The sequence below is a fragment of the Pseudopipra pipra genome, chromosome 1 (genome assembly GCF_036250125.1).
Source record: "Pseudopipra pipra isolate bDixPip1 chromosome 1, bDixPip1.hap1, whole genome shotgun sequence".
NCBI lineage: Eukaryota > Metazoa > Chordata > Aves > Passeriformes > Pipridae > Pseudopipra > Pseudopipra pipra.
Genome location: NC_087549.1, coordinates 8,614,296 through 8,630,743, shown reverse-complemented (window position 1 = coordinate 8,630,743; position 16,448 = coordinate 8,614,296). Strand labels below are relative to the sequence as shown.

Sequence of the window (16,448 nt, the reverse complement as noted above, 5' to 3'; positions counted from 1 at the left end):
AATTTCTTCTGTTTCCGTGCCTTAAACTGTTTATCCAACTATGACAAGTCCGTGAGCATTTATTCCACCCTTCAGCTGTACTGTTGTTACATTAGCTGCAGTGCATAAGGATTTTTCTGAAAATTTGCAGCTTCAGAGATCTGTGAACTGTATTTTCAAAATGAATGAATACTGTGTACATTGATTAGGAGGAAGAAACCCCAAACATAAACCCCCAAAATAATTCCTCCTTATATTTAGTTATTTGCTGCCATTTTATTTGTTACCCTACTGCTGTGCGTAGGGTTCTGCTGTAAACTCTGAAAGGGTCAGAATTAAATCTGCCTGCTTTGCCTGTACCATTACCCCTGCCCCCACCAGCTTTCCCTTTAGGAAGATTTGGGTTTACACCATCCATTTTTTAAGGACTTGTACTCGGGGACCAAAGGGCAAATGGGATGGAAACTTCTTAAAGAGGTGTCACCAGTGAAGCTGGTATATCATGCAGCTACCTCATAAATTAGGCTTCAGTCAGGTACAGTGTATTTACCTAAAACTGATTGTTGCAAATAGTATTCATAAAGGTTTCAATGAGCTTTTGGATATTTTATATTTTTAGGTTTAGTGAAACTAAACCAGAAATGTTCAACTACTTACTGACTGTAAAACATTTCATAAGAGGTTCAGACATGAAGCTCAGCTCAGGATTTTCGGCATTACTTTCACCTCCATTACCCCTTGCAAATGAGAGCTAATATTGGTAATGAACTGGAATATCAATAAGTTAGGTGACTAGGACATCCCTGATTCATATATCAAGTATGATCCTCCTGTCACAAGGATATCTCAGAGTAAAATGCCTCAAAACTGTCATTGCTCTAGGAGTAAGAGAACTGGGCTAACCTTTTGCTCTCCAGATTGGCAGCCTGTACTGTTATCTGTGCTTCAGTTTGCCATGTTGATGTACCCTTAGACAGGGAGGAATTTCATCTGAGTGACATAATATTATACATGACCTTAAATTAAATGTAATCTTGGCTTTACTCCCCGTCTGAGCCTTGTTTAGAGGAATGAAACCTTTCCTGTGTGATGAAATTTGATGCTGCGCTTTCCTCACTACTTCAACACACACTTTTCATCCTTTTGTGCAATAGAAAGAACATGAAATTAGTGCTAGTGGCACTCCAGTACCCAAAAGTGTGGCCTTTTTCCCACATGTGAATTTTTTTTTTACTGAGGGTAACCAAATGTATAGCAATATGGCTTTTTCCACATCATCCTAGACAGTTTAAATGTATCTCTTTAAAAGAGATCTTTGTGAGCAGCAATCATTCTTGGAGTTGGCATGGCAGGTTTGTTGGTTCTGAGGTAATTCAACAATCAGCTGTGACTGCAGAGGACATTTCTAAATGCAGGTATCACAACCAGTCAATACCATTGATGGGGGACGGGGTAGTTCATCTGATCCTAAACCAGACGTCTGCATTTGCTGTTCACCTACATGACTTGAGGTTCCACTGAACTGAGTGGCTTGAGTGGGAGCTTGAACCTCACCTACATGTGTGGTTGTTGTCAGGTAAAGTGGGCTTCTGAGCCTGAACTGGAATCTCCCCAGTAAGTGAGATTTCCCTTTTGTCAGGGGAGGTCAGGGCTAGTATTTAATGTATCTAAAGCCACAGTATCAGCAAATCTTGATTGCCTTAAGATCTAATAATTAAAAAAAAGTTTCATTGGGAGATTTCTGAAGGCTCTGGGTCTTAAATGTCAATCTTAGGTTGTTATATTGAAAACTCAACATTAGATACTACACTGTAGTTGTAGTACAGCAATACCAAGTGCTTTTCTATCTGTTTATGCATCCGTTTTCTTACCTGCTTTGCATATAATCCTATTAAAACTATCTCAAAAGGTCTAGAATGGCATCAGATCCATATTCAATGTACGTGATTTTGTTCAGAAATAGCTAAAATATAGGAGGCTACAGATTTAAGTATTTACAAATTGAAATAGAAACAAAAATATTAATTATAAAATTTGGTTACCTCTGTATTTCATCTGACAAATATTTTAATTCAGTGGATTTGACTGAGCAAGGGCTATAGTTGTGTGTTGTCCATACTGAAATCAAGATTTAAAAAATGAGGTATAGATTTTGATAGAAATAATTTCAAATTTTAATGAAGCTTGTGCTTATTTCACCTGGCAGCTGTACCACTCTCAAGATGTAAAATTTTCTTTCTAGTATTTATTATAATGGCTAATACGTTATTACCATTTCAAAAAAGACTATTTTGCTACTCATTTCATTGCACAGATTTTCCTGCAAGCTATTTTTGTTTAACAAAATAATGAAAACAGCTGGAAGTTAGACCAAGGCCTTTATTGAAATTATTTTTTTCTTTTTATTATTTCATTGTTATTGATTAGTTCTCAGTTGGTTTCATTCAAATAGTTTTAGGATAAAAGTGGTGATTCCTTTTATACATGGGGCTTAAGCTGACAGAATCATTCTTTACTCTCCATCTTCTGAACCCTTAAGAAATCTGGAGAGATCTTTTCTGATTAATCTGTAGCCTTAATTTCAAATTTTAAGGACTTGATCCCATGGCTGTGCCAGGTGTTACTGCAGTGGTGCTGTGGTCACTTCACAGCGTTTTTCTTCAGCACTGGAATAGGTTGAAATTGCACAAAATTTCGACCAACAGGGAGTAAATTGGGGAAGAGTTCATGACTTTTGTCAGAGGTGGTATACACAGTTTGAGTCTTCATTGGTCAGTGTCAGCTCCATCCTGACAGGTCATCTTCTATTTAGTTGTTTGTTTTGTCAGGTTCCTTATGGGCTTTAAAAGGGTTTGGAGAAAATATGGGCAACCTTACTGAATTGGCCAATTTTCCCGATTGCTGCTTGTGAGAACCTACTGGAATTCCACGCTACGTAGTTACTGCTGCCCAGTAGGTAAAGAGCTATACTAGGAGGTGCTGTGTTTCTTGTTCTTTGTAATTCCTTTTTTTCCTTCCTTAGGATCCGAATTGCTGGAATCAGGGGCATTCAGGGAGTGGTTCGAAAAACAGTTAACGATGAACTTCGAGCAACTATATGGGAACCTCAGCACATGGACAAGATCGTACCATCATTGCTGTTCAACATGCAGAAAATAGAAGATATCGACAGGTAATTTTGTTCCTTATCACTGGCATGCTTTTTTAAGCAGTATCTAGGCTTAGTTTTTGTGATGGATATCTTTTTCTTTTATTTTTAGTGGAAACAACAACTAACCTTTACTAGCTGAGGCTCGTTGAAACTGATAGCACAGCTCTGCATAACGACTCAATGTTTCTTGTCTCAAAGTAGTGTCCACCTCTTTTTCTTCACTTGTTCTAGCTTCTATTGGCCTAAAAGTTGCTCCAGAAATTGTATATCCATGTTTTGACTTGATACAAATTGTAAAATAGTGTTTTATAATATCAGATGCAGAGATAACTATGTGCAGGCTTTTAGGTGACTCAAATGACTTTGCTACTTACATTTGTTAAAAATTGAAGGTTTAATTCCCATTAACCATTAGCAACAACTGTCTGTCCTGGCTGCAGCAGTACATAAAGTAAGGATTTAAAGTTTACTTATAGAAACTCTTTTTTTGCTTTCGATGACTCCCAGGCACAGTACCTGCCAGGTATGCAAAAAGATCTTCAAAAAGGTGTCTGTGATGATTAAAGTTGAGGAGATGCCAGTCACTTTACAATTGAAAACTCTGTATTTGTGGTTAAATACTCTGTAGGTGTAAAAACTGTGTATTGGTAGCACTGGGAAATTTCCATAAAACCAACTTCAGCTGTGCAGGCAAACTTAAATATTCATTCCATGTCCAACCCTAGCTGCTTCAAAACTTGCTTGACAAGAGACTCAGCAGCCTTTCTATAACAACAGACTTTTCATGCTTTCACTGAGCTTTCTGTCAGGTTTCATTTTTTTGGTTTGAGTTTTGGTGGCATTTATTTTTCCGTTCCTCAGCCTTATTTTTCTTCTCTTATTTCTAAGTCCCAGTACCTGTCTCTTCTCTAAAGCAAATTTTCAGGCTAAATGACTAAAATCAATAGTTGTCTGTCTGTTCAGTTATATCTGTGCATATAACTGAGGGCCCAGACAATATGTACTGAGATGCCTACTTGAATTTTACATCTGAAGAGTGATTTGAGTAAGAGACTAAGGTTTCTGAAGGTGCTGTTTGCACAAGGAGAATCTGGTTTGCCTTTGCTTGCTCTTAGAGGGCTCCTGGCTGCAAGTGGGCCCTTTCCTATGTTACTCTTTACAGAGCCCTCAGGTGTGCACTTCCCTTTATATAGCATAATAAATTAACTACTGATAGAAAGCTGAATGAAGTAGGATTCGGATTAACCACTTAAAGCAGACCAGTTTATATGTCCTGCAGGACTGATTTTTATCATCTGTTGAGCAATGCAGTAGTGGTGGTAGAAAAACAAATCTGTCAAAAAGTAACTGTTACCTAAATATCTGAACTGTCTCTTTGAATCTTGTTCTATAATGCACATACAACAGAAAAAAAAAAGACTAATGATTTTCTAAGTGGTGAGTAGGGGCCTTGTATGATGTGCATATGACAGAAAAGCTGAAAACTGTATTTATAAATTGTTGATCTGCTGGCCCTAAGTGGTGTTACACGGAATTTCTCATTTTATGGGTGACTTCATATTTGTGGAGCACAAACAGAGACATCTTGAAGAGTAGGAGTAGGAGGCATATTGTTCTGGCAGATGGAATCAAAGCATTATTTGAGAAAGAGCAGAAATTCCAGAAAATACCCCCAACTTAGGTCCATGGAAAAGAATGATTTTTGGTTAAAGCTGAACTACATGTAAGGTAAAGCTTACTTTAAAGGTCAGTGTAATTTTAATTTGTGGAACTGTAATAGCTTAATTGAAGATTCTTCTGAGTACCTGTCAGAAGAGACACTTTTTGGAGTTAAGAATTTACTATTTAAACAACGTTTTAAAAAGGTAGTTGTATTCTTGGATGCCATTATTTGTTCATATGTCTGAATGCACAGTCTAGTTATGTGTCTATCAGACATGACGTGACTTGTATGTCTATTTATGTGCATCTCTAAAATGGGGAAGGGATGTATGAAATTGGTAATTCACTGGCTAAACATGCCAGCCTTGTTTCAGGCAGAAGGACACTCTATCACTTGTAAACTTGACTTTGAATCCTTCTAATATATCTATAATGTTCATACAATTTCTGGTTTATTGGTAGGTTAGAATGTATTTTTTTCTCAGGATTAGTAAATCACAGTCAAACAATCTTGCAGCTACTCTGCTCATGAGTGGTGGTTAAGTCTTACTTCACATGTCCTGTCATTTTTTTTGGCCAATCCTGGTTTTGTGGTATTAAAGAAGTCTAATGCTTGAGATGCTGAGTTGCTCTAAGCCAGTTCAAGCCTTTGATAAGGTGTTTGCTGTTCAAACTGCTGAACTTCAACACATCCTCCTTCCATTTCCTTGTTACCACTTCTTCCCTTAGAGATTACCCACAATAATGCCAGTAGAGCAGCTAAAGGGAGTAGCTCTTGCCCATTTCAGTGCATTTTCAGCCCTCTGGACCTGTGGTAATACAACAAGTCTAGATGCATAGGAATACTAGTATTTTTTTTAAGTGTTGAAGTTGGATTTGTCAGATGTTTTCTGATATTTCTGTAAAAGCCAAGTCAGTGAAACAAAATGAGTATGAATTGCTCATTTGGAATGGAAACTCGAGAGGCTGCATGAAGCTTTTCTCTAAAACTAAAAAGCATAGTTTTTATTCATTGTCTTTCATCGATAATGCCAAGGAACACTTAATGAGAAACACTTTTACGTAGGTGCTGTTCAAAATAAAATGTGATTCCTACAGACAACATAAGATAGTTTTGAATGTTCCTATGCAGTCAGAGACTACTGTTTTATATGAGGAATACTGGATTGCAATTTCATCCTTTAACTTGTTCTAAAATAAGACTCCAGGCAGGGCTGAGAAGTCAGCTTCTGTAGGTTTGCGTATACAAGCACTTAAAACATAACTTACTTTTGCTGCATTTTAACTGGCGTTCTGCCAGACAGCCTCGCTCTGTGTGTTCTGCAGTCTGCTTGCTTTTTCCTCCCCACCCACCTACCTTTGCAGTGCTGCTGCGTTTTAGGGAATCAGTCAAAACAGCAATGGGAATGACAGTACCTACAGTGTCATTTGTACCTTCTCTGTGCTGAGAAGGATGCCCATCTGCCTAGATGTGATTCTCGGCAATCCGGGGGGGGGGGAAAGGAGATTAAGTGGCACAGCAGTTGAATAAAGCTGTAGTTTAGTGGTACTCGTGGTGGATTATATATAAATTGTCATGCCTTTTAAAATTCTAATCATGGTGCATTTGTAAAAGTATTTCTCCTTACTTACATAACAGGGTGCCTGAGGCTCTTCTGTTATTAAAATCTGACAAGCTGACAATGTTGTGGTAATTCTGAAACACCGATGTTACCAGAGGCAACAGGATTTTTATATTGCTGCTTTTAGATTTCAGTAGTATTGAAACAGTAGAAAATCTTTTGCTATCAGAAAGATATATTACAACTATGATGTCAACATGTTCATTTGACTAGTGGTATTTCAGTTTGCAACTTTTTATAATGCTCTGAAGCTGAGGTTTTATGATGCTGAAGAGTGAACCTTAACTAAAGGTGGTGCTCTTGGTGAACATTTTTAAACTTATTTATCTCACAAATTTTAGCTACAGAGCTGAAATAATGTTTAAAGATTTAGTGCAATTTAAAATAAAATTTCTGCAATTTAAAATAAATCTCCTAACGCATAGGTGCATAATGTTAATGTAGGTGAATGAATCCTCACTTAAGTTTCTATAATGTGTTTAAACCACCTATAGGTACAGTGTTTCTTGATAAGTAATGGTGGTGCCTGAGGGGGAACTGTTTCCTTTCTTTCTGAACTGTTTTTACCCCAGCACCCCCAGCTTGGCTGAGGGGCTAAGCTGTGCTCTGTCCGTTGTAATGATGGGAGACACCAGTTAGAAGGTGACCAACTTCTGCACTACCTATCTAGAGGTAACTGTGTGGGTGATAATGTTCTAATTACTTCAATCAGACTTTTTTTTTTTTCAACTCACAAGCCATCTGTTTTTGCAGAAGTACTGGAGTTTCATTTAACACTCACCCACACAGTATGGATTCAGTAGTGGGCAGGTGAATGAGATCATTAATCCGAACAAAATGACTAAGATTCTGCCTGACATTTTTCATGGTTTCACAGCCTTTGTTCATCATTGGCAACAGGTAGTGGTTTGTCAAAATGGAGAGGGTAACAATTTAAAATTTAACTCAGTATTAGCAGCCTTTGGTTTTGCCATATAAATGTATATTAATACAGTGGTTAGTACTGAGTGGGTTTATAGTCCAGCTATAAGAGAATAAAATATTTTATTCAGAATTCTGGTTTGATGCATATTTGAAATACAGTTTCTGCCTAGATCAAGAGTGTGACTCATGAGTGGTTTAGTACCAAGGATGGGTACAGTAAGGAAGCTGAATATTAATCAGTAGGATAAGCAATGTATTTTGTCTTATTTCAGCAGAATAGGCCCTCCATCCTCTCCGACAGGAGGAGAGAAAGAGGAAAATCCTGCTCTGCTGGCCGAGAATTGTTTCAGAGAACTACTAGGACGAGCAACCTATGGAAATATGAATAATGCTGTCAGACCAGTTTTTGCGTAAGTTAAAAATTCATGACGTGTTAAGAGATTTTCTTTATTTCATCCTCTTTTCTGTTGCACTAAATTCCTTCCTCCTTTTCAACCCAAAGGATTCCATTCATGTTTCTTCAAAAAACTGCTCCTCTTTTCATCTCACCTCTTTGTTGCCTGTATATTAACTCGAAGGTAGTTACAGAGAAAACTGATTTCAGAAGTGAATACAATGGTTTGGATAGATCGTTGCCTCAGATGGCCTTTTTTTTTCAACATGAATCTGTTTATTCAAGATATTAATTTCCCATAGATGAGTGTTGCAATCAGTGGAGAGACAAACCAAGTAAAATACAAATAGCGCAACAAAAGTTGCAATTTATACTGCCAAGTCAAGTCCAGTGTTTTTCAGTTCTCTGTGTTTGCCCTGTTGATTCCTTAAAAATATGTTGTGAAAAAAGCTACAAGCATTGAGATAAGTCTCCCTCTTTCACTTCTGTTAAATGTCTGTTGCAAAGCAGACATTTATCTCCCAGCTCTGTTGAGGCACATTGCACAGCAGAGCAGAGGGTCATGGCGTACAGGGAGGTTTTCCAGGCTCCATGTCCAAGTGGAGATCAGTGACAGGTGGTGCTCCCTGGGGGTTGTTAATGGGACAGCACTGTTTAACATCTTTGTCAGTGATATAGTCAGTGGGATTGAGTGCACCCTCATAAAATTGTCCAGTAACACCAAGCTGTGTCGTGCAGTCAAACTCAAGAGGGAAGGGATGGCATCCCAAGGGATGGGGACAGGCTTGAGAGGTGGGACCTGTGAAAACCTCATGAGGTTCAGCATGAGGTCCTGCACCTGAGTCAGGCCAATCCCCAGAACCAGGCTGGGGGATGAAGGGATTGAGAGCAGCCCTGGGGAAAAGGACTTGGTAGTGTTTGCTGATGAACAACCCAGCAATACCTGGCAATGTGCTCTAACAGCCCGGAAAGCCAAACGTGCCCTGGGCTGCATCAAAGAGGGAGGGGATTCTCCCCATCTGCTCTGCTCTCGTGAGACCTCACCTGGAGTACTGTGTCTGGCTCTGGGGCCCCCAGCGTAAGAAAGACATGGACCTGTTGGAGCGAGTCCAGAGGAGGCCCCAAAGATGATCAGGGGGCTGGAGCACCTCTCCTATGAAGAGAGGCTGAGAGAGTTGAGGTTGTTCAACCTGGAGAAGAGAAGGCTCTGGGAAGACCTTAGAGCCCCTTCCATGCCTAAATGGGGCCACAAAAGAGCTGGAGAGGGACTTATGACAAGTGTGTGTAGCAGTAGGACATAGGGGCGTGGCTTTGACTTGAAAGAGGGTAGATCTAGATTAGATATTAGGAAGAAATTCTTAGCTATGAGGGAGATGAAGCACTGGCACAGGTTTCCCAGAGAAGTTGTGGATGCTCCATCCCTGGAAGTGTTGGAAGGCCAGGTTGGATGGGGCTTTGAGCAACCTGGTCTAGTGGAAGATGTCCCATCCCATGACAGCAGGATTGGGAACTAAGTGATCTTTACAGTCCCTTCCAACCTAAACCATTCTGTGTTTCTATGAAAGTTCACGTGTTCTAGGCATAAATCTTTGCAGGAAGCTCTGCACTTTCAAACCCTGGCTTTTCCTGGGGATGAGAAGAGCTGCTTGCTCCTTGTAGATTTTTCAAGATATGCTTCTGTTACAGGAATACATTCTCTTATATGGCCTTAGTTCTTCCCACAAGTATTAAGTATTTTATTAGTACACTGAAGGACTTTCAAGCTACCAAAAGTCGTTTTCAAGTTACTACTGTTAAGAACAGAAATTGCAAAGGAAGGTAGGGTTGGTATTGAGGGCAGAAAATTTTTGTATCCTTTTGTTTTTCCCCAGAAAGCATTAAATACAAAGAACTATGCTATTCTCTTATTTTCCATACATACCTGTTATACCAACCTGATAGGATTTTAAATGTTGCAAAGTTGAGTGTTTAATTAAGAAATACTCATTCTTCCCTAGATTTAAAATTTGCATTCCTCAAATACCTGCCAGCAGAGTGAACAGTTAGGTGCCAAAAAGTCTGAATGGACTATTTGGAACTACATTGCAGCTGCTTTCTTACCACTTTTAAATTCTTTTGATGGGTTTATCACAAAACTTTATCATCATGTGCAGTAACTGCAGTCTTTTGTATCATTTTAGTATCAGGGAAGTTTCCTACAAATAATTCCTGATTCCCTAGACAAGAGTTAGTGCTTGGTTTGGGATTTGAGAAGGTGTCATATCTGTTTTTCCTGTTGAAAGTCTAAAGCCTGATGTATTCAAAGTGTGTGCACCTCAGCGTGCCACATGCCGCACTGAAATCAGTAGATAATGACCAGGTGCTCAGAATATATCATCTCTTTTATAAATAGACAGTCTTTGTGGTCACCATTTTTGTGTTCATTCTGCAGAAGAATTGCCAAATGTGTCTTTTTAGAAATGATTGCTGTAAAGGTTTAGTATTTTTGAAGAACAAGAGATGCAGAAAATGCAATTTCAATCTGTTTTTCCTAAACAAAAAGGGAGTGCTGTATCTAATCAGCTTCACTATGTGAGTGAGCACAACAGGTAGAATGAAAGTTGAAGATAGCGAGTCCATTGTACTTTATCGGATTGAAAAACCTGACTGAGCTTATGATTAGAAAACAATTTCTCCTAACAATTTTCAACAATTTTACAGCTTTTAAGAAAACTCTGGAGCAATAGATAAGGCCTCTTACATTAACACTGAAGGTACAGATTCAGTTCCCCACTGGAAGATCTGCTTCATGTGGCACTGGAATATCAGGCAACATGGTATCACTTCCTTGCAAAGCTGAGATAATAGTGCTTCTGTCATCATGAAACTGGGTGTATTCAGTGATTGAGGGATTTAAAAATAATGAAGATAGTAGAAATCTGAAGTCAGTGTCCTGATACAGGTTTGGGTTGACCTTAATTTTCCTTGCCTTTGGTAGAAAATCTCCATGGTTATAAATGTCTTCATGTAGCTAAATACTTTCAAATAATAATTTTTAATGAAATCTGACAGATGAATCTGGGAAATTGCTTAATGAAAGTAAAAAAAATAATTATATTAACATTACCTGAAAAAATTTTCAATGTTGTGTCAACAGTCAGAAGCTGTTGAGACTTACTTAGCATGAATTTGCAGTGGTGAATAGATTAGGCAGAATCAGAGAGATCCAGGAACCTAATGAATATAAAAAACTTCCCAAGTGTAAAAACTGTTTATCTTACTGTATTTCCTTTCTTGTCGGTTATCACATCATCTCTGCAAGGCTTTCAAATACTAACAGACTGGTACATGATGCGTGAGCAGATTATTTTGTGTATTCCCATACATGCATGCCTCAGTTATGCTTTCTAATCCTCAGTATCAGTTTATCATCTTGTACTGTAGGGATTGCTTGCATGTGTGACAATGAGAGGGAGTTCAGGCATCATTAGTGGCTGTCTCTCTCTCCATAAAGTAATTTGCATGATTGGTTCTGCTGTTCCTTTTAAATTGAGAAACCCAGTTGTGCACATTTGCCACATATATGCAACAGATCTCAATGGAAGGCAGCTTGGCATTTTTTAGTCCAGCAGTAAAATTTTTTGTAACCTTACTTGGATCTTCTTTATTGAAATAAATGTAATTTGGAAAAAAAAAAAGGAGTCAAGGTGTGACTCAATTTTAACGAAGTAAATGCACCATGCTGAAAATACCCTTTTACCCTCTTTTACAAAAACAAAACTACATTGAATACACTGTGTTATGATCACTAAAATGTGTCACCTACGGTAATCTAATACTGCTGTTCTTAGGAGGAAAATTCTAGTACACAAAGTAAGCTGTTACACAGATCTTTAACCTAGGCTGTCATCTTCCCCCTGCTGTCATCCCATCAGTTCATCTACCTGAAGCAGCTAATACTTGGCCTTTCTGGAAGAAGAAAACTGTATATCTTGGTTTGAGAGGAATTTGGTTTTTTTTAACATGATATAAGATGTGGTTGACCGTAATCTGCCTGAATGGATCTTTAGGGCAGATAAATAGGAACTGTCAAGGGTAACAGAGAACACATGCTGCCCTGAAAGATTAAGGGATCAGTTCCAATCAGGAGAAAATAGTGGAAAGTATGATTTTCTATTTGATGAGACAAAAATAAAATAGGTTAGCCAAAATAAGCTATCACGTACAAGAAATGATGGACTGTACTGAAATTATATTAAGAAGGAAGAAGACATGAATAAATACATTATGCCCTCTATGCCCTGAAGGATTTAAAGAGGTGATTTTGTTTGTTTTTCTACCCCAAGGCAGGATTAATTATACCTTGTGCATTTGCAGTGTGCACAAGAAAGGCAGTTATCCCCAACAGGTAGTCAGGTTTGATATTTAGTAATGCAAATCTGTTGTTATTTTGACAGGCAAAATACCTTTAAAATCCCTGACATTCTTTCCTGTAGGGATTTCTATTAAAGGTATGTAATGTGTCAAAATGGCAGTGCTTTTTTTATTTTTTTAAGCTCTGCAGTGGACTGCAAGATAATTTAGGGCACAGGAGAGGGTGGCTTTGTATCAGCTGGTTTAATCAAGCTTGAAGGAGACCTGTGTACGCAGCTGGGTCACTGCTGGGAGCAGCTGCCCAGTGAGTGAATTGAGACCTCCATATTCTAGGCAGAGAAAGTTTAAGTGTCCAGTCAGTCCTCCTGTGTTCAGAGCACTGACTCCTTTCACCTGTGGGCTTTTGAGCTTGCTGTTTGAAGCATGTGTTTCCTAAGTTCTTTGAGAAAGGGCAGAGCAGTAAGGATTCTGTACCTGAGATACCTGTTTAGAAACACAACCTAAATTCAGTTTCTGTTAGAAAGTTTTTTGGTTGGTTTGGCCTGTTTGTTTGTTGGGTTTTGGTGAATTTGTTGGGTTTCATATGTTTTTTTTTAAACCTAAATCATAGCAATTAAAATGCATCCAAAATTACCTTTTCTTTCAGTCTTCTAGATTGAAAAATGCAGTTATTTTTGTCATGCTTTTTCAGATACTCAGATCTCCTTTTTGCAAAACTGTGCGTGCCCTATTCATAGCTTTCAGCATAGTGCTTAAGCAGAATTCCTTGTAGTTGCTTAAAACTCTGACAGAGTTTGTCATTTGTGGTTCCTCTCCCATTTAAAAAGAAAACCGTGCATTTATCATTTGGATTCTGTTTTGATATTTCTTGCAGAAACTGTTGAAATGCTTCAGATGTAAAGGTGTATATGCATAAAGAGTAGCTTTTTTTTTGTTTTCCACATATTTTATTCATGAAACCACCATGAAAAGAAAAATAGTTCTTAGAGTCTCTGTTCTGAATGGAACATTCAGCCCTAATTATTTTGTAGCTTGTGATTAAAAACAAATTATTTATCTTCTGTAGAGTAGAAGTTTGTCACAGTGTTAAAACATTCTCTTCAGCATATCTCTCACATAAGTGAGCATCTAATGTCACAGCCATTTTTGTGCTTGCATTTTGTGTGGAAACAGTATATATTCTTAACTGCATATCTTTGGAGTGACAAGATTCCTTAAATTTCTGGAACTAGAAGCTCAGGCATTTCTGTTTCAGCCGCATGTATTGTGATCACATCCTAACCTTGAAAAAATGCTTTTTTTAAGTTCTATTTCTCACTGAGTTAATAAGTCATTTTTTAGAAGTTTTATGTTAAGTAAATAATCCCTTTGGGATGAATTTTGAGAAAACCCTAAGATACCATTTGTTATATCTGCAGAATGTCATTATTTCAGGTATCTTAATTTTTGCTTACAGGCATTTAGACCATCACAGACTATGGGATCCTAATGAATTTGCTGTTTCCTGCTTTAAAATCATCATGTATTCTATACAGGTAGGATTTTCTCCAGCATTTTTTTTTCCTTGCATACATGTTTTGAGCACATGAGAGAGGTTTAAATGCTCACCTTACCATAATAGTGGTAGACAGTAGATGAAGTCAAAGAATCCAAAAGATCCCTTTCAATAACTCCAGTGGCAGGTAGTGCAGAGGTCCTTCAGCAAGCTCCAGAATAAGGACTAGGATAGCTGTACTGATCTGGCATTGTGCTTGACAAATAGATCTCTCAAATTGGTCATTTCTGTGTGCCAGTACAGCTGTGCTGCTTTTACAGCTCAAGAAACCAACTTCACATGGAACTGTGTTGTGCTCAAGATTTTCATTAATGAGCAGCCTGTATTGTGGCCTTAAGCTGAAGGAGGAAAGGTGGAAATTGGATATTACGGAGAAATTCTTTACTGTGAGGGTGGTGAGGCACTGTACAGGTTGCCCAGAGAAGTTGTGGATGCCCCATCCCTGGAAGTGTTCAAGACCAGTCTGTGTGGGTCTGAGTACCCTGGTCTAGCAGAAGGTTTCCTGCCCATGACAAGGGAGTTGGAACTGGGTGATTTTTAAGGTCCCTTCCACCCCAAACCATTCTATGATTATATGATTGTCTGTGATAAACATGATTCAAGTCTAATTCTTTGTTTGTGTCAAACAGACACGCAGAAGATCAAGTCATAACAGTCCAGGTTTGTAGAAGAAAGCTGAGTTTTCTCAGCATTTATATCAATGGTGCTGAAGTCCTTGAACTCCAGTTAGCTCACTGAAGGACCACTTCACACTTCCTCTGTGCTATAGATGTTCCTTAATATTTTAAGACTAAACTTTTGTATACTGGGCTGAATGGACCTGTGTAACTTCATCTATTATGGTACTTTTTTGAAGTCATGTTTAGTCATGAATTGATGGAAATTTTGATAAATTTCTGAATGAAAATGTTGCAGAACAGGAACATGGTCATGACTGTAGCTGAGCAGTGTATGAGTTCATTCTCATTAAAGTCACAGATGAAGCTTTTCTATCTGTTTTTTAATAGGCACAATATTCCCATCATGTCATACAAGAAATCCTTGGACACCTTGACGTCCGCAAAAGGGACTCGCCACGAGTCCGTGCTGGCATTATTCAGGTTCTTTTGGAAGCAGTTGCAATAGCGGCTAAAGGATCAATAGGTAAGTTGTATTAAATTCAAGGCATCAGGTCAAAGGATAGATTTGCAGGATGGTGCTCGTTTTTGCTTTGGTTTCAGACTTAATGAAAGCATTTATTTGGAGAAGGTTTTGTATTTAGTCGTTTTTTCTCCTTTGTGCTGATAAATTACTCAAACATACTTTATTGTTTGACTGTTACATAACCCTTCTGTTGAAGAACTGAATGAAAAAGTCGTGAAAGGCTGGAATTCCTGTTTGTTAAGAAGTTTGCAGAGTCTGAGAGAACTGTGTGTGACTACAGAATGTCAAGAGCACTGTCGCTTTTTGACGCAGCTGCTGTGACCTGAGTGGTAATATGGGAGTTGAGTAAAATGATCCTTTGAGAAATTTTGCCTTAATAACTGTGAAGCAGCTGAAACAAGGTGAAATATGTAATTTAGGTGTGATATAATTCCTTGAAATAGAAGTAGTTAGGAAGATACATAAACATGTGCTCTGCTTCTGATTTTTTTTGGTCTCGTGCTGTAATATTATTGCTCTGCCTCATTAGTTTGAGCCTGAGCCTGTCCTTTCTCTTTATGTAAGACCCACTTGCATGCACAGACCTGTGAAGTCTTTTACTGTATGATGAAAAGAGCTCATTATTTGATCCAATATTTAGAACTGGATTTTAATAGCAGGTTTTGAAATAACTGAAATTCGGGGGTGGGTACCTGCAGTTTTAACCCATTCTTGATGCTTAATTTCAGCAACCACTCCTATTTTTTATCTGAAACTTGCATGGTGGTTTGATTCTGGCCAACAGCTGTTTGCTCATTCCCCTTTCCCACAGGACTAAGACAATGTAGACAGAAGGTGAGAAGTCTCATGGATCAAGATAAAGACAGTTTAATGGGTGGAGCAAAAGCTGCATGGACAAGGAAAAAAAGTTACCTCCATCCTGGCCAGACCCAGTACACTTGATCAGAATGGATTATGCAGATGTATCTGATTGCATTTCCTGATTCCAAGTTAATTTCTAAAACATCAAGATGTAGGCACACTTCAAAACTTCCTTACGCCTCAAACACTGAATTTCGCTTGGGTTTTTTATGCTTACTCAGATTTCTTGTGAAAAGGGATTGAAAAGGTCAGTCTTCATCTTCTTAAGACATCTTTCCCTTGACAGGTGCAATCACTGTTACTTGTTGTTTCCAGGCCCAACAGTTCTGGAGGTGTTTAATACCTTGTTGAAGCACTTGCGCATCAGTGTTGACTTCGAGCTGGGTGACAGGCGCAGCTCAGCGGGAAGTGCCGCTTTCAGCACGAGCTCCAAGGAGAGCGATGAGAGGATTGTCCAGAATGCAATTATTCAAACAATTGGTGAGTAATGACAGTAACACAGGCTCACTTAAAATCCCTCTTGTTTTCCCCCTTCCACAATGCGATGGTATTGGACCAGCTTGAATCCAAAAAGAATAATACCAAGTGTGATATCTCTGATTGTATTTGCCTCATTCTCAGGCTCACTTTATGTGTTTGTCTTCTGAAAGGTTGTTCTTTTAAATGCTAACTGAGCAGATAGGGAAGAAGCTCGATGATAATTAAAAATACTGATAGACTTAAATTTTAGTTACATTATTATATGGCCCTTGAAATATAGAAATAAATCTCTACCTTAGGACTAATATTAGTCCTTTTATGAAA

General features: G+C 38.4%; 1 protein-coding gene across 7 annotated transcripts in view; it reads left to right on the top strand.

Moving 5' to 3' along the window:
• Positions 1 to 16,448, top strand: part of EFR3A (EFR3 homolog A) — a 77,046-nt gene that overhangs the window by 34,993 nt on the left and 25,605 nt on the right. For 6 of the 7 annotated variants that reach the window (XM_064644582.1, XM_064644572.1, XM_064644591.1 and 3 more), the window contains 5 exons: positions 3,002 to 3,151; positions 7,611 to 7,748; positions 13,542 to 13,620; positions 14,648 to 14,783; positions 15,960 to 16,124. In XM_064644582.1, the coding sequence (XP_064500652.1) occupies positions 3,002 to 3,151; positions 7,611 to 7,748; positions 13,542 to 13,620; positions 14,648 to 14,783; positions 15,960 to 16,124 (668 nt within the window). The remainder of the gene's footprint in view (positions 1 to 3,001; positions 3,152 to 7,610; positions 7,749 to 13,541; positions 13,621 to 14,647; positions 14,784 to 15,959; positions 16,125 to 16,448) is intronic. The other variant, XM_064644550.1, reaches the window with a different exon arrangement.